This window comes from Haemaphysalis longicornis, unplaced genomic scaffold (genome assembly GCF_048455015.1).
Source record: "Haemaphysalis longicornis isolate Haplotype H1 unplaced genomic scaffold, Haemaphysalis longicornis Haplotype H1 scaffold_147, whole genome shotgun sequence".
NCBI lineage: Eukaryota > Metazoa > Arthropoda > Arachnida > Ixodida > Ixodidae > Haemaphysalis > Haemaphysalis longicornis.
In genome coordinates, this window is record NW_027526253.1 from 403,821 (window position 1) to 426,721 (window position 22,901).

Genomic DNA, 22,901 nt, shown 5'->3' on the forward strand with positions numbered 1-22,901 from the left:
TTTCTGATGTGGCTGGCTTCTACAATTTCTCGCGTTCGCTGGTTCTTATGTCGCAAAAGGATGGCTGTGCGCTCAAACACAGGGACACAATCAGGTCTGCATGCGCGGCAATGAGAAGATAAGTGGCTCAGGTCACGTTGAAAAATGAAAAAAAAAATATACGGTACTTTTAGACGTCGTACGCTCGAGTTTGTGACAACGTACCCGTGTGCGGCTCTGTCCTGAAGTTCGGAGAAATGCAGGCGGGTTGTGTTATATTTCTCGTCTTGCATTACGCTTTCTTTTATATATTAGCGCCCTCTTTCCCGATCTCTCCACCTTCCTTCCCGCTTCCGTCTGACTGCGCTGATTTTCGCCAGCACGAAGTAACCGTCACGTTGCTTTGAAACGACGCCGCGCGCGACAAACGATTTTCCGCGCGCGACAAACGATTTTATCTCGAATGCCCTGTTACAAACCGGCCTACAAAAGAATCCGAACGCATACCCCAAAACCCACTAACAAGTAAAATAATACGAGTGTGCGCTTTTTTCTTTGCCCGTGCGTGTACGAGCTGTGAGCGGCACGGGAACCCGGGTACTTCGCCGTTAACCCTATCCAAACGTTTGACAAATGCATCGACTGATGAAAGACCACTTACCAGCGAGCTGTCCACACCTGTCGCCGTATCCAAATGCTGTTTGCGGCCGTTCCTCGTGTGACAGGGGCACATGAAAATCTTTCCACCAAATGGCACTACTAGTCCTTCACAAATAAGAAAAAACGACGGCCCAAGGCGAGGCTTGAAGCTCCGGCCGCGCCGTCACCGGCCGCGCTGCGTTGATAGTTGTTTACATCCGGGCAGCCAGTCGTGCCGCCAGGGCAAGTTGAGTCGCTGCAGTCGGGTGCGTTGGCGCGCTGGCACGAGAATTTAAATCGTCTATGTATGCGCAAGCAAGCGAAGCAGATGAACATTGCAATTGTTTGCAACGGCGAGAACTGCATCTTCGTTAGCAGCAGAGTTTGACAACACTTATAGCCAAAATAAACAGATTGAGACAACAAGGCCGCGCTCTCTGCCTGTGATCGCGCTGGTTGAAGCATCTATACGGGTATACGTACGGTATTGGTTTTGTAGCTGCGTGCAACCGTCGCGTCCTGCTTACTCGTTCTAATTAGCATTAGGCCACGGTTGAAGTGCTGGTGCACGGAGACAACAGAAGACTAACATGGCGACCGCCCGCTTGAGATGATTACCTCAGATAGGGCGTTTATTGTGGACGTGGTAGTATACAAGGAACGGAACGCCATCTCACAAATGGTGTTAAGTCGTTCTAAATCCTCCCTTTTGCTACCCGGATGGGCAACGGTACTACCATGGACGTTCGTCCACTTCTTTAGATCATGCCTAGGGAGTACATTTTTTGCTATAGGTACTTTTCAGGGCACATTACTTGATTAAAACTCCATTTCCGGCTAGTTTGCGTTTACAGCGTATTGACTCTTGCGGAGAGAGTCAAGGTGCTCTTTTTAGAGACTCCCGGGATGCCATCACACCAAGAGTCAAGAGAGAGTATCCAAGGACTATGTAGGACGTTGTCGCTACGTCTCCAAATCTGTGAACAGGGTACAGTTGAATACTCTGTGACTCCAGCAAACAGATTCCCCCGACTCTTTTTAACAGTCTCGGGAGGACTATTAGACCAAAAGTCGAGTGGGAGTATGCGTGAGTCTGGGGCGAGCAGCCCGCATGACCCGCCACCGACACTACGCACCATGTTCAGGTGCATCTTGATGCCGCGCGTGATAACCAGGGGCGAGCGCCGACGGATCCTCTTGACGGCGCATAGGCGTCCCCGGTAGACGCCGACGGGAGCGTACAGCTGATGCGAGTAGCGGAATTCGGGCTGCAATGACAGGGACAGCTGGGATGACGCCGTCGGCACCGGCGCCAGACCACCGGTCTGCGAGCTGCCATCGCCGTTGCTGCTTTCTGCCTGTCCACCACTTGCAGCACCATAGCTCTGGAGAGAAACGGGTAGACATAGGACGTGATATTCCACTGCCGCAATCATTAAATAACGCCTAAAAGCCATACGCCTAACCGGTTTTGTGCGATTGGGTACATATTTCACAGGGAGAACAGAATGTGTAGGCCCAGAGGACCAAGCGGGTTACTTTTTTAAGGGGCGAAGCTCCTTAGGGGCTCGGGCAATCTGCGTTTCCTGCCGGCATCTTATGTCTTCAAGGTAAATGAAGCTGTCAAACGATAGTCAAAAACAAGTGTATAATGGATAAAACAGGTTCAAAATGAACTAACATGATTTAAACTAATTTGAAATACAGGAGTAATGAGCATTTAATAACCGAAAATTCCTAAATTCCGTCTCAAAATTGGTTTCAAACGCCAGGTTTTCTCCTGTAAAGCGTATTTCTTAGCATGCTGCGGCGTGTGACACGAAAACAACTTACGGCTAGTTCTTTATGCAATTGCTTAAATCCCGTTAAACGCAAGAGAGGGCGCCACCGCCTCAGCAAGCGCGCAATTGCTCCTCCCACCGGCACTTTTTCGGCGCCCAATCAGCGCGCGCCGTGTGGCAAGAGAGGGACTTACAATCTTTGAATACATTCGCCCCTCGCCAGATTTTACGTTAGTGGAGACGGCCCAGAATTTTTAGCCATAGAATGCCTTTGAAATTTTATGTTAGCATTACATTTCTGTAAGCATTACATCTGTTGCAGGTACCAAACCCATCTTCGATTTGTTCTGCATGCCCGCTGTATAAATCGAGCAGATATCTTTACGGTTTGTTAAAAGGTCCAAGACACACGGAAGACAAATTCATCTTGGTTTGTTCTTTTCGGCGTCACTGGAAAAAATTCAGTTGCGAGGGATTGGCCAAAATAAGAAGACCAGTCACTTGCTAGGTAGAATTGGGTGGCCATATGTCCCGGGCCCGTACCCACGTTTTGCACGCGTTTTCACGCGTGGATCATGTCCATGCTGGCGGGGGAAGGGGGGAGATGGACCATACGTAGACTGTATGTGTAACGTGCCACGAACGCCGGCTCGTTTGCCTCCTATCCAACTTCCTTGCTTGCTATCTCGGAATATTCGAAATCGCACTTCACGTGCTTGACTACTTTCTCAAAGGGATGCGCGTCTACTAAATTTTTTTTTACAGCGTAGCTGTTCGAATTTTCAAATGCAGAGCATTTCAGTAACTCACGATGTCACCTGCGTTGACGTCCGTAGTCGTAGTCCGCACCCCTCCCCCTACACTATATAAAAAAAATACCATCCGGCGCCTGGTTTCGATCCCTCGACCCTGCGGGCGGAACGCAATGTACATGGTGCTCTGCCCACTGCGCCACAAAGCCGACACAGAATGGGAGGTTACGAACGCGCCTTATATCCTTGACTCATTCAAACTACGTCAAGAAGCTGCTGATACAACGCATTCACTACCACCAACTCCACAAACACTAAACGTTAACGCAATACACCCACCCCCCTATGCGACGCATTTACTCGAGTCCCCCTCGCGGGGAGATGGGACCGCCAAAAACAACGCGTTGTGGACTGCGCAGTAAGGTGCCGGCACGTGCGAGAACCGCTCGCGCTGTTCGTTCCAGGCAGGGGGCGCGCGAGCACTGCGAAGGCGGGAAATTTGAACTGCTTTGGACAAACCTCCGTTCAATTCATCAAGAGAGAAGTGAGACAGGGAGGCGAAGAGCGTGATGGGTAGTAGCAGTAAGCGGATAACGGTGCCACAGGCCGTTATGGCGAATCACTGCTCTGCATTTACGACAGCTTTCACGTTGAGTGGAACGGCTTTAATTTTTTACGGTGTCTGTGCGCAGGAAGGGAGCAAGCCGAAAGCTGCAGGAAGGAAACCAACCAGCAAACAATAAAATGAACGCTACACAGTCGCTAACGTTTCACTCAACATCAGAGGGTACGTCACCCTATCGACTTTTATGCAGATGACCACGTGAACATATGAAAAACGAAAGCTCGAAGGCCCGCCACGAACACGTGCACAGCCAACCGGCGACCACGTGGACATCGCCGGCCAACAAGGCGCCGTATACGTTTAGCACGAAGACAGAACGAGAGACGGAGGGTGTGGAACGAGTAGCTCGGCACCTCACATCTTCGCTGGCTATCCGCACCTATAGGACAGGATGGCTCCTCGATATGCTAACCGAAGCGTATATGGCCAGGGTCCCGTGTATTTTTTGTCTGCGAACAAGACACTCTCAAGGCTGCACGTATATTTGAAGTGTGACGTGTCCTATAGCGCGATGCGTTGGCAAGAAATCGTCCCGGGGTGTGTTATATCAGTGCGCCGTCACCACCAAAGTCACACGCCCTTCAAAACGTTAGTTTGCACCCCAAGCTCATATACATCTCATCACTTGGATGCGCATCTTGAACAGGTTAGCTAGTAAAATCATGCACTCCTCCGTCTAACGACGACGACGGCTGAACGAGAAGCTTTCTCGTGCGGGATTCTTTGGTTGTCATCTGGGTTTGGAATTTGACTCGCAGTTATAAGTTGGACTTTGACTTGTTGAACTTTGGCTTTGACTCGCACCCAGTTTGGACTTTTGATTGAAGCGGCTTTTGCTTTGACCTTTCACCATTCGATTTCGCACGAAGAAAGATTCGCGTTCAACAACCATCGCTGTTAGACGCAGGGGTGCTAGGTTTTTAGATGCGACGCTGAGAGGAGCATCTCTTGCCGGCGGCCCTGTCCTGCGTGCGTCCGTCGTCCGCGTCCGCGCAGCTGCGTCTCTCATCCGCTCGCCTCCTCTCCCCTCTCCGATAGCGAACACTCTCTCCCAACACCTGCGGTCGCGCTGCGCGCGGCTGCGCAGGTGCAGTACTCTCTCTCTCCGCGGTCTCCTCTCCATCGGGCGCGCTGCGCATAGAAGCGGAGTGCCGTGCTCCGTCCGGTCTCTCAGTCGACCATCGTCCGCGCTTGCGCTTGCGCTTGCTCTCTTGCCGTACCCGACGATTGCTTGATGCGACGCCAATGGAACCCTCTTCAGCGTCGCATCACGCCAGGGTTCCCGCGAGGGGAGGTGGGCGTAATTTTCTGTCTAATTTTGCAAGTCCATGCACTCCTCTCTAAATTCGAACTGCGTCGATCGGTTGTGTCGGGATGTCGCTATCGGAGAGACGTCGGCTTCATAACGCGAGGGACCCGGGTTCGATTCCCACCACGGGAAGTGCTTTTTTTCACTTCACTTCACCCACGATCATGATAATTTTGAGAGGTAGTTGGCTTTCCTGCAGCGTATTCTGACGCGACATACGCCGTCAGTGAGACATAGACAGCTTCGCTTTAAATAGGTACCATTAGCAATATCCAAGCATAATTTAGACCTGAAGCTTATACGCATATGCGTTTTGAGTGAATTCTAGTTATGAATGGGCGCCATTTCCAAGATCAGCGGAGCCAAAAAAAAAAAAAAAGGCAGCACCTCCACTCCGTGGATGATGGCGAGAGTGCGGAGTACGGGGACTCGAAATGACATGCAAGTTGCGCCCCGAGTGACATCCGATTTGCGCCCCGACTGTCATTCGATTTGAGCCGTGAGTTGCACCTAAATTATTCCCTAAATGAAACTGCAACTCCCGGCTCAAATCGAATTTCGCTTAATTTTCACTCGATGGTTGTGTGCGCACGGATGTACGCGGACGGACATTGGGAGGTCCTAAGGTGCCCCGCACCGTTACAGGCGAGGGAGTAAGCCGTTTGACTCCCGGTTACTAACTCAGGGTCGGAGCCCAATGGGTAAGGCAACTGACACTAACTCATGTCTGGTACACCAGACACAGGCTCGAATCCTGCCGGTGCGTGTGACTTTTTGCGATTGCAAATGCTATGAGCACGGGCGCGGACGGACATTGTGCGGTCCTAAGATATACTCCGCACCTAATAAATGTCCTTCATTCGGATAACAGCTGTCAACGCCTTAAAGAAACAAAATCACCTTGTACCTTTGCACCTAACTTCTGCCTCACCCCTATGTCGTTAAGGGGGGTCATGGAATGGTTTGATTCTACTGTACACATAGTTTACGGACGTTCTCTTCTAGCTTTTTGGTGTCAAGATCGCCGAGCTATAAGGAACGCACGTACGGCAGAGCTGGGCACCTTGACGGCAACCGCGTGCGTGCCTCCTCCGCCCATCTGTATCTCGTGGAAATCGACCTTCCAGAGAAGCCTGTCCAGCGCCTGCTCGTGGGCCCAGTACCTGAAAAGGAAGGCACCAAACGTACGCGCATGCGCTACATCACATGTACTGCATGGATTCGTTTCATTGCCACGAGAGTAAATTACGTTGAAGAGCTTTACACTAAATGGATTTACGTTACACGTTGTCTTCTCTTCTCTGTTCAATTCAACCAGACACATCAAACTGTACTACACCGTTACCCGCCGCATTCCACGAAGCGTACTCCACGTTATCAGTTACATTACATGGTTGATGTGAATCTCGTTATATTTCTTCAATTAAACGGGTCACATTGCATTATTCGTAATTTTTGTTCCGTATACACAGCGCCTTTCACGCAGCGTTCGCAAACTCATACTTACGTCGAATAGACTTCAAGCCTATATTGCCACAGTTGTTGCTCGGAAACCTTTGAACCTATATTACTAGAGTGATCCGCTTTTACCAGACCAAAGCGCTGTTTTCAGCAGAAGGCTAAAGGTCTCCACTGTGGATCATTCACACTAAGCCTAATGGATCCCGACACTCGCCCTCCTCTAAGCGCGCACCTCGAGGACATTGCCATAGCTACAACATTGCAGCCGTTCACCAGTAACCTTCAGTAATCGTTTTGCTCGATGCCCTAAAACGGGATACTATATCTAAATACTTGTTTTTTTCCCCACTACTGTTTTTAACGCTATACATACCGTGTTTGCACGATTCTGACGCGCCCCCGATTTTAACGCGGAGGTAAATTTACTTGGGAAAATTCCCCCAAAAATTGTACGATGATATATATGAACTACGACGGGAAGTCCCACCGGAAATCGCGCGATGATGATGCTTAGCGGGTTCCCCTTTGTAACGGGGTGGCGTTGCACAGCGACCTTAGTCTCAACGACACTGTACAGGTGCCGCCAGAAGTAACTGGAACACGGGAGCTGTGGCCGAACTGCATAGGAGCGTTGTGCAGCTGCACAGGCGGTAAACTACAGGAGCAGAACACGCATGCGTGCCTACCGACGTCGATAGCCACTCTTTCTTAACCCACTTCTTTTAACGCGGTTTCGAGCGCTGTTCGCAGAATATTGGTCTCGGCGATGGCGCTGATAGCAGACGTACCTCAAAATATTAGAAAAGAAAAATCATCACTTCAGATCCCTGCGATTGCGGCGCCTCTCCAGCAGCTCTTCTGCGCTGAAAGTGTGAGCGACGCTGCTAGATACCGCCTCTGCTATCAGCGCCATCGCGGAGACCAGGAGCGGTATTCCCGTGTTTTGTCCCTTTTGTGTCCCTTTCAAAAGTGTCCCTTTTGAGCGAGCCCTGATTGGCTACAAGCGAACACCCGGATGTAACGCCATTCAAGCACGGCGGAGCTCTGAGCCGTGGCTACTCGGAGCAGACGATTTGGAGCAGACGATTTTTCGTCGCCTTATTGTTGATTCGCTCGCGGAACAATAAACTCATAAAATATACTCTGATATGGTTTCAGTTCTTTAAAATGCGTTTGAAAGAACAGTTACGGTATTTGAAGCAAAGGCCTACTGCTTAACCGGAAGTACGTCACGATGAAAGGGACGCAAAAGGGACGTTTTCAAAAGGGACAGTTAAGAGAATACCGCCCCAGTATGGTGCGAATAACGCTCGAAGCGGCTTTAAAATAAGTGGGTTGAGAAGTATAGATGGGCAACACCGTCGGCAGGCGCGCATGCGTGTTCTCCTGTTGTTTATAGCCGGTGCAGCTACACGGCGCTCCTATGCGGCTCGGTCACAGCTCCCGTGCTTCAATTACTTTTGACGGCACCTGTACAAGCACCTCGCAAAAGAAGGAAAAAGAAATCAGTTTTAACTAAGGAGGAGAAAATTCACGTCCATTCATAAGGCTGAGGCAAAGATTATTAAAGTCACCACATGTGCTGTGGCTCCTGTGCGGCTTCAAGCGATTTGCAAGAAAATTGGACAACACTTCACATGGTGTGGTCGTGCGAAGTTATGCACCAGCGGCATCTGGCCCCATTGCTTCTGACTGGCAATGAAAACAGCCGGCTTCAGAGTAGTGAATAACTTTGTTAGCCACATTTATATTCACGCAAAAAAAAGTATTGTGCAGCCATTTCGTGTAATAATGCCTGGTATAGAAAATTGTGCTCAATAAGTTTTTCAGGAAAGTTGATTACGAGAATTGAAATGTGCCATAGGACAAAAAAAATTGACACAAAATGAAAATAAACAGAAGAAAAGTACCGAGCTTTGCCCTGTATATTTTTTGTGCTGTGGTTTTGCAGGTAACCCAGAAAGGACAACGCCAACTAAAGCTGAGGACGTGGTGTAATAAAAACTCACTTTATATTGTAAAACAATACCATTGTTGATGTCTTCTTGCAAGTGTTAGAAACAACAGCCTGTCTTCGACCTTTTGCATTCAAACTTACTTTTGAATAACCTGCAAACCATGTAAAACAGTTACCCGAGTCATCTTGTCTTCTTTTTATTTTACGGTGGGGGGAGGGGTGCTTTTTTTCTTTCAGCTTGTTTTAAGTTACGGTTTGATTATTTATTTAGGCATTCACGAGTAGACATATTCTAAGTCCAACTGAGTAGCCATGTTCCGATTTTTATTATGCTAAGCATCACACTCTGCATGCTCATCACGAGCACGGACGAGTTGCATGAGTGAATGAAGATAACACGGAACTATATTATCAGCATGTGACCGCCTAAGAGGCCACATACTTGAGCACAATAACGGGCATCTTATGTGGCATGGTAATAGCTGTTGCCCAGAAGGTGGGCAACATACCACAATTCAAACTGAATAGACAGTTCGAGTTTGTCCAACTTTTTATTGTAAACACGCGCAATTTCGGCAGAAACAAGAGATTAATTATAAAGTATCCAGTGACATGAAAGCGGCGAAGTACCAACGGTAGGTCACGAAAAGCACGCAACACTGAAATGTCATTGGTCCGTTAGCGTCACTAGATAAAACTGAATAAAAGACCCTAGAGCCACTGAACAAGCGTAGCTTAGGGTTCGTTGTGCGCGGCCATCAGCGCACGTTCCTCCGCACCTCGTCCAGTTCGTGCCTCGCCTCACGCAGCTGTCTCTGGATTTGAGCCTCACACACTTCGTACAGCTTGCGTGGTCTGTTCATGGCGCGCTCGAACTGCAGCGTCATGTAATCGAGGCGCGTCATGTCGCGCTCCTTCTTGCCCAGTTGAATGAAGGCGCAGCGTTGAATGAAGGCGGAGCCGGTGGAACGCGAGTGCTGCTCGACCGGGTCGTCGTCGGGCTCCCAGCGGAACATTTCCTTGAAGCACACGTAGCAGCGTGCGAGGTCCGGCTCGTTCTCGGTCGGGCAGTGGTAGAAGCCTGCCTCCGCCATCTTTTCCGGCGTGCACTTGATGTTGCCCGTCAATGGCCACTGCGCAAAAGACGCCAGTCGGTTTTCCTGCAGGTCCATGTCGAGGTCGGTTCGATGCCGCAGTACGGTATTGAGGGTCAGGTCGACGGCCATGGCGCAGGATGCGCAGGGTAGATGGACTGGTTGATGTGCAGGGTAGCGGAAACGCGGCACTACCACGAAACTTAAACGTACCCAAGACGACTGCACGCAACGACCACGGAGCAAGAACATATATAGGCGGGGAAACGCCCCCAATTCGGCAAGCGCGGACGAGCGATCAGATAATGTCACACTGATAACCAAGGCCGACTGCAAACCTTCGCAGCTGTGACGGCGAAGGAGAGGGCAGAGGCACCTGACGGACGAAATGACAGCGGCAAAAAATTCAATCCGTGGCTGCGCAGTGAAATGCCTATCGCGGCGGCTGCGGCGCGGGTTTCGCTAGGAACAAAAGAGTCGAGAACGGGTCCAGTTGGAAGAGATTCATTGCGGTGAAACAGCGCGCAAAATCGGGACACAAGAGAAGAAGACGACTGGAGCCGTTGATAGCCAGTTGATAGTCAGCGCTCGGGTTGTTGTCTTCTTCTCTGGTGTCCCGCTTTTGCGCGCTGTTTCACCGCAATGATCGCTGGGAAGTATCGTTCCCTCCCCTGTTTTGTTCTTGATGAGCATGTGACCCAAGTCTACAGCACTGGTCGGCGACTTTGGCTAGTTTCGGTTTCCGAAATTGTGGCGATCCTAGCGGCACGGTGCTGCGGCGTGGCCCTTCCCTTTCCCTCAGTGTTTCTTTCTTTCCACACCGTCAACGCTTCCGCGCCTCCTCACGCATGCGCAACAGCTCACCGGCGCCAATATTTTTTTTTTCTTTCTCTCGACGCGCACGGCGGGCCAGTTCGGTACGTGCGTGAGCGAGCCGGCGTGCGAAGGGTTGCGCGCGTTGCCTAAACGCTTCCACGGGCGGAAAGTTTCGCTGCATTATAAAATACATTCGAATGTATTCTAAACATGGGGCAGCAGAGGAAGGAGTGTTACCACTCCTGCGCAGCTCTGTGGTGCAGCAACACAGGGCGGTACAGTTCGACCAAGTTTCTCGCCTTCTCCAAAGATGACAGGTAAGCAAATTAGCTTTGTACAAGTTACAGTGAATTCCTTAAACACCGACTGATTGCACTCTTCTGTTTTCAAAATAATTCGTGCATGTAACGTGAAGTTACTGAGACATGTCACTCGTCTTGGAGTGGAAACTAATGTACAAATATATCCCAGCTGTGCAGGTACGCAAAGTTTTAGTAGAAGTAAACGCGTCTTTGGCACGCACACACTTGCTCGCAAGATCAATTTGTGGTGGCATTGCCGTTTTTTGATGATTGCCTTAGTAACTGCTGGAACGTCGATTCAGTATACTTATCAAGGTATTTTTTGTTGTTTCGTGCAGCAGGTATGAGTCTAGGTTAGGGCCCCAAGTCGAGGATGGTTTGCGACTTCATTGGACGTTTCCTCCGGTGACTCTCCTCAATCCATCCAATGTCATCACGACGCACCTGCTGACAAAGAAGGCAAGCTCAACTGTACGCGCTTCTTGCCTTTCATGGCGTACATACCACATCGATTGATGGCGTGGAGGTGCTGCGCCCTAAGCATTTTTTCCTCCCCCGTCTTGCTCCAAAACGTATATTTGCGGCGAAACTACTGCCAAGCGTTGCTTCAGAGCTCCGAAAAATCTGACGTAACTCCGCGGTGTTCAATGCAATTCGATTTTCACATGAAGCAGTGGAAGGCCAAACCGAAATACATGCGTTGTCTGCAGCCGCCATTACAAGCGTTTCGCTCATTAAAAAATAAATAAAACCAAGTAGCATTGCCGGCTTTGCTGTTCAATCTAAACTGCGCGCCCGCGCCTTGTCATCTTATCGCGAATGGGTTTGGTGTTCCATAGTTCTGAAGTTAGAATGGTCATGCCGTATCGGACAGGATGAGATAAGAGGCGCTGCCCAGACACGAGCTACTAGATGGTAGCTTGTAACAACCTGGCCGATATCTGCGGCTTAAAATACAGGAAAGCTTCTTTTTTTTCTGGGTGTCTTCTCCCCCCCCGCCTTTCCTCCCCCCCCCCCGGTAAGCAGACTGTTAATTCACGCGCCATTAAAAGAAAAGACGGGTGCGTTCGATTTGTGTTCTGTGTTCTACGACGTGCACATGGTTGGGCATTGTTTTTGTACGTAGATATAATCCAGCAAAGAGTGTCTACAGTGCGGTCATTGTGTTGCAACAGTTTTTTATGGCTGCATTTGGTTGGTGTGAACATGATTTCTCGGAAGTGTATGCAGGTTAATGGGCGGGTCAACACTTTCTTTCAGAGTTTGCGTTAACTCGCCCGAAAGGCAGGGCTTGAAGCATACGTGTGCGTGCTTTCTTTCAACATATAGATTCCCAATTATTGTGTCTCTGAACTGAAACGAATTTTTTTAATGTCTAAAGAACATTCCTGTCTCGAGGTGAGCCCAAGAAATAAGTATACATTGAGTGGAACTTTCAAGTTCTTTTCTTCTCCCGCCGAGGTGTGCGCGAAAAAAAAATCTGTGTAGGGACTAGAACTTTCGAAGTTCTTCTTTCGTAATCAAGTATTGTGTACCTAAATGTGTATTCATGGCTGTAACTTTTGCGAAACTTTAGACGGAGACCGATATTAAAAGGGACTCGAAGACCTGTACCTGTCACCGTGTAAAGTTGCGCAAAAGTTACAGCCATGAATTCAGAATACCAACTAGCCCGCCTAACTGTGTTTGTAAATGTGTATGTAGCACGTTTTTTCCCTATTGTACAATATTGTATGCCTAAATTTGCATATGTCATATTTTTGCTTAGTCCAATACTGTGTACATAAAATGTATGTGCAATATATTGGTGTAGTACATGTGTTTTCATGACTTCGAATCAAAGACGCCCTCATATGAATTTTGAATAAATGCATAGCAAAAATAATGTTTGTGTAACACTCCAATTATTATCGCCACAAAGACAACAATTCTACACCAGAAAACGTACTATTACCTACATGTTTTCTTCGTTCAATTATTAAACACGTTACTGCACACATAACAAACGACGGGCGGCGGCCATTTCGAATCATCGGCGCCGCTCGTCCAACTTTCGCGCCTGGTGCCATTGCCCAGCGGCCCATGAGGCAGCGACCGGCGGCAGACGCGAAAGTTGGACGAGCGTCGGTTTCAGGGGCCGGCGCGCGGCGACACGCTGCCGCGGGATAAATGACGTCAGCACCGTCCGCGACGTCAGCAAACGCCCTTTCCCCCCTCGCCACTCGTTTCCATGGCGATTAATGCAACGTTTTTCAGAGGCCACGTACTACTAGGGGAGGATTTGGCGCTGCTGGCGCGAATTACGTGGGACCACGGTAGATGCGAGAGAGGCCGCCCCGTGTCTACAGCGCAAAGTCTACAGCGCAAACATTGTCCAGACGGAAACTAAGTACGGTGCAGTGCGTACGAAGGTCCCGTCAGCCCGCCACCAAGCTCGTGGCAAAGGACAACTATACTCGGTTACAACTCAAGAATGGCACCACCTCATGTAGTGTATCACTCCGCCAAAGCGCCGGATCCGTGACGTCAGTGCGCGCGGTTTTCTATGAAGGGGTTTTCTATGAATGCGTGATATCGTCTGCCTTGTCTCACGCAGTTTGTTTGTCGTCACTGGAGTCGTTTATAAGCATATTAAGTCCAAAGAATCACGGGAACGGCTCACGCCATGTTCAAAATATTCCCAGTAACGCCCTACTTGCGCCGCGCGGAGAAACATCCGGCTACGGTGATAAGGCACAGCGGCAACTTCCGGTGCCGTTCTTAAGTTTTCACCGAGTATAGTGTCACTATATAAGGTATCAGAGTATCGCCACTGAGGCACGCAAGCCAGCAACGGCGGCCATTTTGGTGTTTATCACTGTTGCAAGATTGCCGTTCCTATACGTCCGCGGCACTAACTTCAACCGGGTGGTTTGTTAACAACACTGCCAAAGATGCAGCGAAACGGCATCTTCGTACGCACTTCTGCCACCGAAATGCCGTTACACGCGTTATCTTTGATTCGCGTTCGGAACGATGTCAGTCGCGCGCAGCCGCAGAGCAGGGAGGACAAGCTAAGGCTTCCAGAGTTGACAGACTAAAACGCATAAACATCAAAACGGCATTATCTCTATGCCATGAACCGTCGCGGTGTAAACAAATGTCCCGTGATGCGAACTGACAAATGATCATGGCGGCGGCACGGAACAATAGGAGAAAAGAGTGCCGATACTCTGTAACTTTATCCAGCGACACTAGTGACAACATAAAAAGAAACTGTTTCTGACAGCGCCTCATAGATAGCGCTATATCGGTAGTGCATATAGCAATTTCCGGTGGGACTTCGTTACGTAGTACGTATAGCATCCTCCAAAATAATCTGACGCCGATTGTACCCCTCAGATGTACAAGTCATAAAACCAGGCAGAAGGCACTTGACGCATGCAACTGTGGCAGCAAAAATCTCTCGTGCAATAAACTTGTTTATCCAGATTTTTCCGACATTGAATGTGTAGCCGGGACTCATTGAAAGCGTTTGCTATTCTAAGCGCCTTCACCTTCGTAGTCGCCATTGGAGAATGGGCAGGATTGGTACGCAAAAATTTACGCTTGTGATGCTGACGGATTGCTTATGCTGGGTTGATTTGGATTTCGGGATGCTGCCGCCAGCCGCTTTTGAAGCCGATTTTGGTTTTGAGCCCAATCATAACGCGCAAACAGATTTGAAGGCTATTTCTAGCGAAAAAAGGTGCTCGTTAGAATCGTGCAAATACGTCACACTTCATTTCCCTTCTCCACAGCGTAGCATGACGGCGAACTTCTGTTGGCGTCCTCTCCGTGTTTTCATCTCTAACAAAGAGCTCTCCTCTCTCTATCTTGTTTTGTTAAACATACTTTTATACGACAGCAGCAGTGCACTACGATACTGGCTCGTCACTGCCATCCGTTTAGCGCCAAAAAATACTGCGCCCGTATTATTGCATAGGTTGCGGGTTATTTCGCGGGAAATCCAGCAGCCCCATGTTCAACAGAGTTTTCAAGTTTTCAAACACCGTTGTTGTTGTTGTTGGTGGTGGTGGTGGTGATGATGGTGATCATGATGATGATGATGATGATGGGCTGTACGAGCGCGACTCACCGGTACGCCGCAAATCCACAGATCGACAGGAGCACGAGGACACCGCAGGACACGCCTCCAAGTATCTTCCGAACTTCACAGCGAGCGTGCGTTGGGGAAAAAAAAGTTGTGGAAAACCAGCTATGCATAAGTGGCGGGGGTGTGTGAGGGCAGGGTTGGTGTAGGGGAACATTATTAACAGTGGAGCTGTTGTAGCTGGCCGTAATGTGTGGGGCATAACGCGTAAGGCTATGTTCAGACTACTGACTACTGAATACCACAGACTACTACAGTAGACTACAGACTACTTACGCGAAAGCCATATCGTGATCTATGTACTTAAAGAAACGGCATATCACGCAGTTCGGTAGGCTGAGAGGTGGAATGACGTCATTCTTTAAAGTTATTACGGCAGTTGCGGCAGCGGTCTGAGCCAGGCCTATAATTCGTTAAAAATACCAACAAAATACCGTGCGCACGTGACTTCTAGCGACTGCCCAGCGTCCACGGCACGCGCAGTGGTTTTAGCAAAAACAAACAAACAAACAAACAAACAAAAAAAAAAACTGGCGAAAACCCAGAGGAGCGCTTCGCGTGGCCTAGCAACCAACAATGCCGCAGCTGGCGCAACAACTGCTCCACGGAAGCTCGACGCAAACACAGCGCATGCGTCGTGCACGTGCGCGCTGCCGCTGCGCCCCAGCTGTCGTAAAGCGCTGCCGCACCTGTAATGCTTGGCCTGAAAAACACGACGATATCGGATGCATATGACGATGACTGCTACTAGCACAGAGCAAAGTGGCGACGGAACGTGTAAATAAACAATTTAAAACTTGTACAAATGCGTAATGATGTGTCCTTCAGTTCTCACGTAGAAATAAATCCTGCAGCTTCACTATGGTTCAAGCCCTGCGCGACTTAGTGGGGCTCTTCGATTTACAGTCTCGGACTCACCGCGGATAGTCCGTGGGTAGTCCGAGGATTCCCCGAAGCCATAGGGATACATGGGAAAATCGAATGCCGGACTGCTTCTCGGGGAGTCCGCGGTGAGTTCGAGAGTGTAAATCGAAGAGGCCCAGTGTAAGCTTCGCCAGTTTTGTACGTCCCATTTCTGTAAAAGCACAAATGGTTAGAAATATCCATATGAAAATGAGATAACGCCACAGAATTGCATTGTAATCAACTTCCGAGCCTTACGCGCAGCCTAGCAGCTATAAAGAGCTGTATAACGACGTTCGCAATTATGCCGAGCAGGACTGGAATGTGGAATAGGGTGTTCCATTGAGAAAAATGTGCACGCATGCGACAAAGCACACGCTTTGCCCTGTGAGGGTTTTCTGCGCGTTAAGCCTATTTGCGCCACACGTTCATCTTTGAACCCAGAAAGCTTTTTGTTGGAATGTCGGGAACTTCCGTCGCGACATGTGAGCAATATTTGATTATACAGCTCACGTATACACTTCTCCCCGCTGAAGCCGCACGGCGGTTCGTCTTTTGGCGGCATCCCATTGATCCAGTCGATGGTGTCGAACAGGTTCAGAATCTAAAGGGTAAAGTAGGAAAAACGCGGGAAAATTAAAAAGCGGAGTTGTGACATCGCAAAAGTCAGCTTCAGTGCTTAATTTCGCTAGCTTCTTCGCCTGGTTGGTTTTTGACCCGTATACCGCTGCTTTCCTGATCATTTACGATTAAAGCATTATAAACGACGCCTGATTTACTTACCGATTGGTGGACTGGGGCGGTATTCTCGTAACTGTCCCTTTTGAAAACGTCCCTTTTGAGTCCCTTTCATCGTGACGTACTTCCGGTTAAACAGTAGGCATTGGCAGTAGGTTTGCCGCGCTTGCGTTACGTCACTTCCAGTTGTTTGCTTTTAGCCAATCAGGGCTCGCCAAAAGGGACACTTTTGAAAGGGACGCAAAAGGGACAAAACTCGAGAATACCGCCCCTGGTCTAGTGTGAATAGATAGCGGCACAGAGTATCGGCACTCTTCTCTCCTATTGTTCCGTGCCGCCGCCTTGATCATTGGTCAGTTCGCATCACGTGACATTTGTTTACACTGCGACGGTTAATGGGCACCGCCATTTTGTTGATTATGCATTTTCTGTCGGTCACCTGTTGTAGTCTGAGTTTGTCATCCCTGCTCTGCGGGTACGCGCGACTGGCGTCGTTCCGAACGTGAATCAAAGATAACGCACTTCGCAGCATTTCAGCTGCAGAAGTGTCTCCTCAGGTGCCGTGTTGCTGCGTCTTCGGCAGTGTTGTTTGCAAATGAGCTCGTCAAAGCTAGCGGTGAGGCCCCAGAAGCGGCAATCCGGCAACACTGATAAACACCAAAATGGCGGCCGTTGCTCACTTGCGTGCCTCATTGACGGTACTCTGTATCTTATCTAGTGACTCTAGACTGGTCGATACATTGACTAATCATTCGACTGACCGACCGATTCACCAATAGATCGATCGAAGCGATGCGGCCCATGTTGCTCACCGGCAGCTCAGAGCCGTTGCCGGACAGCTCGAACACCCCGACGGGGAACAGGCCAAAAGCTCCATCCTTCTGCCCATTCCCCTTCCGAGCAATGAGGGTGTAATTGCCTTCAGCGTCGCCGTTGTCGTCCAAGCGAACCATGTATCCCATTGCACCTGCGCTGGTAAGAGTAGGGTCAACCAGAAGGCAGGCCCCTAAGCGGGTGTATATATACTCGGTTACATCTCAAGAACGTCACCACCTCATGTAGTGTATCACTCCGACAAAGCGCCGGACCCGTGACGTCAGTGCGCGCGCGTTTTGAAAGGGGTTTGCTATGAATGCGTGATATCGTCTGCCTTGTCTCACGCAGTTTGTTTGTCGTCACTAGAGTCGTTTATAAGCATATTAAGTCCAAAAAATCACGGGAACGGCTCACGCCATGTTCAAAATATTCCCAGTAACGCCCTACTTGCGCCGCGCGGAGAAACATCCGGCTACGGTGATAGGGCACAGCGGCAACTTCCGGTGCCGTTCTTAAGTTGTCACCGAGTATAGTAACTTATATACACGACTCTACGGGTGTGCCTCTAAGAAAAGCACACCACATGACGTCGGTTTACCACTTTCCACCAAAAGGTACACCCTGCATCTTGAATGGCGCTGTACAGTGCAGTACTGTACAGAACAAAATGTCTACACTTCACTATGGAGCAACTTGCAAAATACTCGCTGCTATTTGCACACTATTGACCCAGAATTTAAGTCAAGACTCCCGAGACCGCTTACTCGTAACCTGGAAACGTTACACCATCGTCTACGGCTGAACTCATCATACATAAATAGTAACCTATTTCGTCTTGGAGCGACGCCAAATCCGCACTGTTATGATTGTGTTTGTGTCGAAACAGTTGAACACATTTTATTAGAATGTGCCGCCTACATGGAACCGCGATCACACTTCCTTGAAAACATTGAACGTCTAGAACGGGGTCCAATAACTCTCAGGATTATTTTAGGACCATGGATTTGCCCCTCGAAGCAGTGACAAGCTCTACGGAGTTTGTTCTCTTATTTGGATGACATCGGCCTAATTTCAAAATTGTAAATAATGTGGCCCAAGCTCAGACCAAAAACCAAATGCGTGCAAGTCCGTTATCGCGCAAAGTCCACAACAGTTTTTTTTCTTTTTCTTCCCTGACCAGCTCTATCTTGGGCCTTTTCTTCCCCCATCCACAACCCACAGCAGGGAAGCATGTAGGCGACTGTAAACGTTGGCAAACCTCTCTCCTTTTTCGTTAAAGAGCCTTCTCTCTCTCCCCCTCCCTCCCTCTTTCTCTCCCTCCCTCCATCCATCCCTCCCTCCCACCCTCCCTCCCTCCCTCCCTCCCTCTCTCTCTCTCTCTCTCTCTCTCTGCTGCGCGGACGCCTGCCCGTCACAATCGGCGGCAGTTTTGTCGGGAGAGATGGGAACATTGCAAGCCAGAAACAAAATGGCCCCCACACGCTTCCGGGTGCACGAAGTGGCGGTACGCGTAGCTTATTTAGTGACGCTAGGTGTGCATTTGTGGAAACCCACCACCATCATGTGGCCTCCCACTGCGTAAAGTTGTCTTTTGTGCAATGCGTTTTGGTTACGGGGCAAGTCGCCATCAGTGAAGGATAGAAAGTTTCGCTTTAAAAACTGGATATGTGCTCCCGAGGAGGAGGGCATCCGCATTCACGTCGCATGTTTGCATGTGTACGTCGACTTTAAGCTAAGCTGGAGGCTGTTCAGCAAATGAAGTGGTTCTCGGCAGACAGTATACAAGTCGAGTGACTGGGATAGACTGGTTTGAAGAGCAGGCTTGTAGCTCTAGACTGCTGCTTCAGGACCACCATTCATCGAGAATTGTGCAAAGGCGTAAAGTTGTGAAAAAAGCGCAGAGCAGAAAGGACTCAGGTCCTCATATTAGGGGCTGGGGCTATTGGCGTCTCTCGTCGTCGTAGTCGTAATCGTCGTTCGTCATGATGTAGTCACGGTACTAAAACACCGGGACACTCGTTTACACCTCGCGCTAGACAGCTTCGTGCTTCAAACACACGATACTTTTACAGCAAACCTGTATACCTCTACCCCCCAATGGTTTCATCTCCGTTGGCAAAAACGCCAGGGTGCCAAGAATACACTCATGCACTGCATGCTTCGCCCTTCACCCGGCTTCACGTTATTGATGATGGCCCGGGATTTTTTTTAGGGGCGCAGCTCCTTAAGTCATGGGTCTGTCCATCCCTTGTGTCTCGTGGTACGTGACCGCCGCATGCTTTCGGAGATGTCGCAAAGTGGGCCGCGTTGCACGCCCAAGAACCGGCTGCAACCGGCAGCGCAAACTCGGCACCGGGAGCGCGAGCTTGTCTGTGGTAGCCAACGGAGGCGCGAGCGCACGTGCACTGCGAGGGGGAGATCACGCAAGAGATCACGCCACGAACGCAGGCAGTCGTTCTCGGAGATCGAACGAGACGCAAGGACCTTTGCTCGTTTCCTCTCGTCTTGTTCGGGCACAAGTTCGCCCTAAATAAAAGTTCTTTCTTTACTGTTGTGTCCCATCCTACGTGGTGGAGGTGCGGTGGAGGTGCGGGGTAGTCCTCGATGGCGCGGGGTCTTTCACCAGGTCTGGGCCTGGGAGCATTGACTCCGAAAATAAAAGTTGATTTGTACAATGTACGCACACAGTCTTACGTCTTTCTTAATGATGTAATGGGCGAACTTTCACGGGTGAGTTACGCTTACCGATGATCTCCCCCTCTCGAGCTTCGCCCCACTTATCATCATTCATTCCGTGGATATGGCGTGATTTTTTTTTTGTGGGCGAGGGCGAGCGCTGTTCTTTGGACATGATCGAATTATTGTATCTAGTTATCGAACCTAAATTTATACAAAAAAAAAAGGCTACGGCTTTTTTTTGTGTGCACAAATCTTTATTTGAAGTCGAACGCCTGTTATCTATATGTCATGCCTGCACCGACTGCAGCAAATCAAAGAGGACGCAAACAGGGAAATGCAGGCTCAGAAGTGCATTTAATGCGCGCGAACCGTTTTCACAAATGCACCAAAAGAACACAAGTTATTTGCATTAAGGAAGTGTGGTCGCCGCGCATAGTCAATATACTCAGCCCCACCATTGCATTTCGGATATGCTCAGAGCATTGGAAGTCGTAAGTCCCGGCTCAAATTGCTCCGTTCGTGTACCATTCGATCGCTCGTATAGCCCTTTTCTGACCACGTTTCTAGAGGAATTGTTCTACAAAACAAGCTGCTTTTGCCGTTGGTCCTGTTTTCGCGCGTTGAAATTAGAAGTGCCATAAATAAAAATAAATACAACTTTGTTTAACTTTCAAATTTCGCGCTACGGTGACGAAATATGGGCAGGAGTGACAACAATGGGGCTCTTCGATTTACCGTCTCGGACTCACCGCGGATAGCCCGCGGGTAGTCCGAGGATTCCCCGAAGCCATAGGAATGCATGGGAAAATCGAATGCCGGACTGCTTCTCGGGGAGTCCGCGGTGACTCCTGGACTGTAAATCGAAGAGCCCCAATATTCAGGGCAGCCTGCACTCCCTGAATGGCGAAGCTGTTGTAGGTGAACATTGCCGTTCACATAGTTAAGTTTCAGCATCATCGCTTACCGTAATTACCCGATTCTAACGCGCACCCTAATTTCCTGGCAAAAAACCCGAAAAAACTTGCACTTCCGATTGTAACGCGCACGGAACTTTGTGAGCAAGGAAAACAAATGCGAGATAAACGGGCGATTTATTTCTCGAAGCAATCTCACCCATCTCCCTCCTCGTCGCTCTCCGCTGACCACAACATCTCGTCGTTGGTGCCGTCAAGCGCGTTCGCGATGCCACACTTCGTAACGAACGTTCAACCATGGTCGATGGGATCGTGGCCCACGGCTCGCACGCCCATCCTGCGAACTTCTCCAGAGGCGCACGCTTCAGCCGACCACTCGTTTTGAACGCGCGAGAGCCGCTGCTGCCATTGCTGTTATCAAGTGCGCAAGTGGAACGATTTGACGATTTGTGTGAACGCCGATAGAAAAGCCTGGGCGTCTATGCTTCCTGCGTCCGAAAAATTGTTGCTAAAAGCTTTGGTGCCATCTTGAGATGGCGATGGGCGAGACGAAATTTCCGTTGTTTCGGCAGTTTCAGTTTCGTATCCGATTCTAACGCGCATGCGATTTTTCGACCTATTTTTCCGGAAAAAAGGTGCGCGTTAGAATCGGGTAATTACGGTATTTGCCTAGTTGCGGTGCTAGTAATTGTCGTCACATATGCATCGAAGAAGTCGCCGTCTTCTTCGCGGCGAGTGGTGGATGCAAAGTCATCCTCAGCATTGCATAGACTTCTACCAGCTCTTTGTCATCGACTCGAGGCAGCGGGTGGCGAGGTCTGCAGTCGTCTAGGGAAAGACTGGCACACTCGTAGCCCTGTCTCCACATATCCATAATGGCGTCGAGAGAGTGCGAATGCGGGGGCCGCGGTGAAATTTGCCAAGCAGGCTGTCTTTTCATCTTTAGCGCCATTTTCATCTTTAGCATTAGCGCTGTTTTTTTTTTTGTTTTTTTTCACATGAGCAGTAGCGCTTGACGACAGCGCTAAAGTTTTTTCTCCTGTGTTTTTTTTTTGCTACAGCCGCTGCGCTGGCTTGGCGGTCGCCGCGAGTCTTGCGCTCACGAGCGCTCGCCATTTTCTTAGTATTTTTTTCCTGAAACGGCGAACTTACGGCGAGTAACAACAGCTCCGCTGTTAAAATAGAGGCCAGGGGCGGTATTCTCGTAACTGTCCCTTTTGAAAACGTCCCTTTTGAGTCCCTTTCATCGTGACGCACTTCCGGTTAAGCAGTGGGCGTTGGCAGTTGCGCTTGTGTTACGTCACTTCCGGTTGTTTGATTTTAGCCAATCAGGGCTCGCTCAAAAGGGACAATTTTGAAAGGGACACAAAAGGGACAAAACACGGGAATACCAGCCCAGCCCTAAAAACGAAGCGTTGTGTTAGCACTCAAGCTATACGACCAAACGGAACTAGAGGTTCGTCGCACAGTCCTAGTGGCCTATAGGTCGGCGGCCGCCGATTGCGCGAACAATATTCTATGACGTCACAGAGGAGTCAGCGGAAAGTGGCTTGGAAGTTGCCACTGCTGCATCTGCTTTCGTTAATATATCCCTATTTGTCTGACACTGTTTGCGATAAAATTGGTATTATTCTCGGGAAAATATAGTCTTTTTAACGTTTTGTCATCACGGCCCCTTTGAGCCTAATCTTGCGATGTCACCGTACGCACTTTGGTAGGATCGTCCCCGCATGTGCTCGAAGAGGTGCTTTCCGTTGCGCAAGTCACCGCCGTGCGCTAGGCACGCGTTGAGGGCCCTCGCGTACACCATCACGGCGTCGTACAGGTAGGCCCCTTCCGACGGGATCTGCATTGTAGTGGCGCGCGTTTTAGATGCACCCGGAGGGGGAAAAAAAGAAGCTGAGGCAAAACAAAACAATGCGCCATAGTTAGTGTCACTTGTGCGCAAAAGGAACAACGAGGTTATTGCGTTCACTGAAAATTTCGTGAAAATGCCATACGTCG

The 22,901-nt window shown here is 49.6% G+C and overlaps 1 protein-coding gene across 1 annotated transcript in view; it reads right to left on the reverse strand.

Annotated features, from left to right (window-relative positions):
• Nucleotides 1-22,749, reverse strand: part of LOC144165686 (guanylate cyclase 32E-like) — a 53,109-nt gene extending 30,360 nt beyond the window's left edge. The window contains exons 1-7 of the mRNA XM_077695494.1: nt 22,608-22,749; nt 17,301-17,455; nt 16,264-16,354; nt 9,283-9,755; nt 8,645-8,655; nt 6,134-6,248; nt 1,755-2,003 (exon numbers count right to left, since the gene is read on the reverse strand). Coding sequence (XP_077551620.1) covers nt 1,755-2,003; nt 6,134-6,248; nt 8,645-8,655; nt 9,283-9,755; nt 16,264-16,354; nt 17,301-17,455; nt 22,608-22,749 — 1,236 coding nt within the window. The remainder of the gene's footprint in view (nt 1-1,754; nt 2,004-6,133; nt 6,249-8,644; nt 8,656-9,282; nt 9,756-16,263; nt 16,355-17,300; nt 17,456-22,607) is intronic.
• Nucleotides 22,750-22,901: the final 152 nt, after the last annotated feature.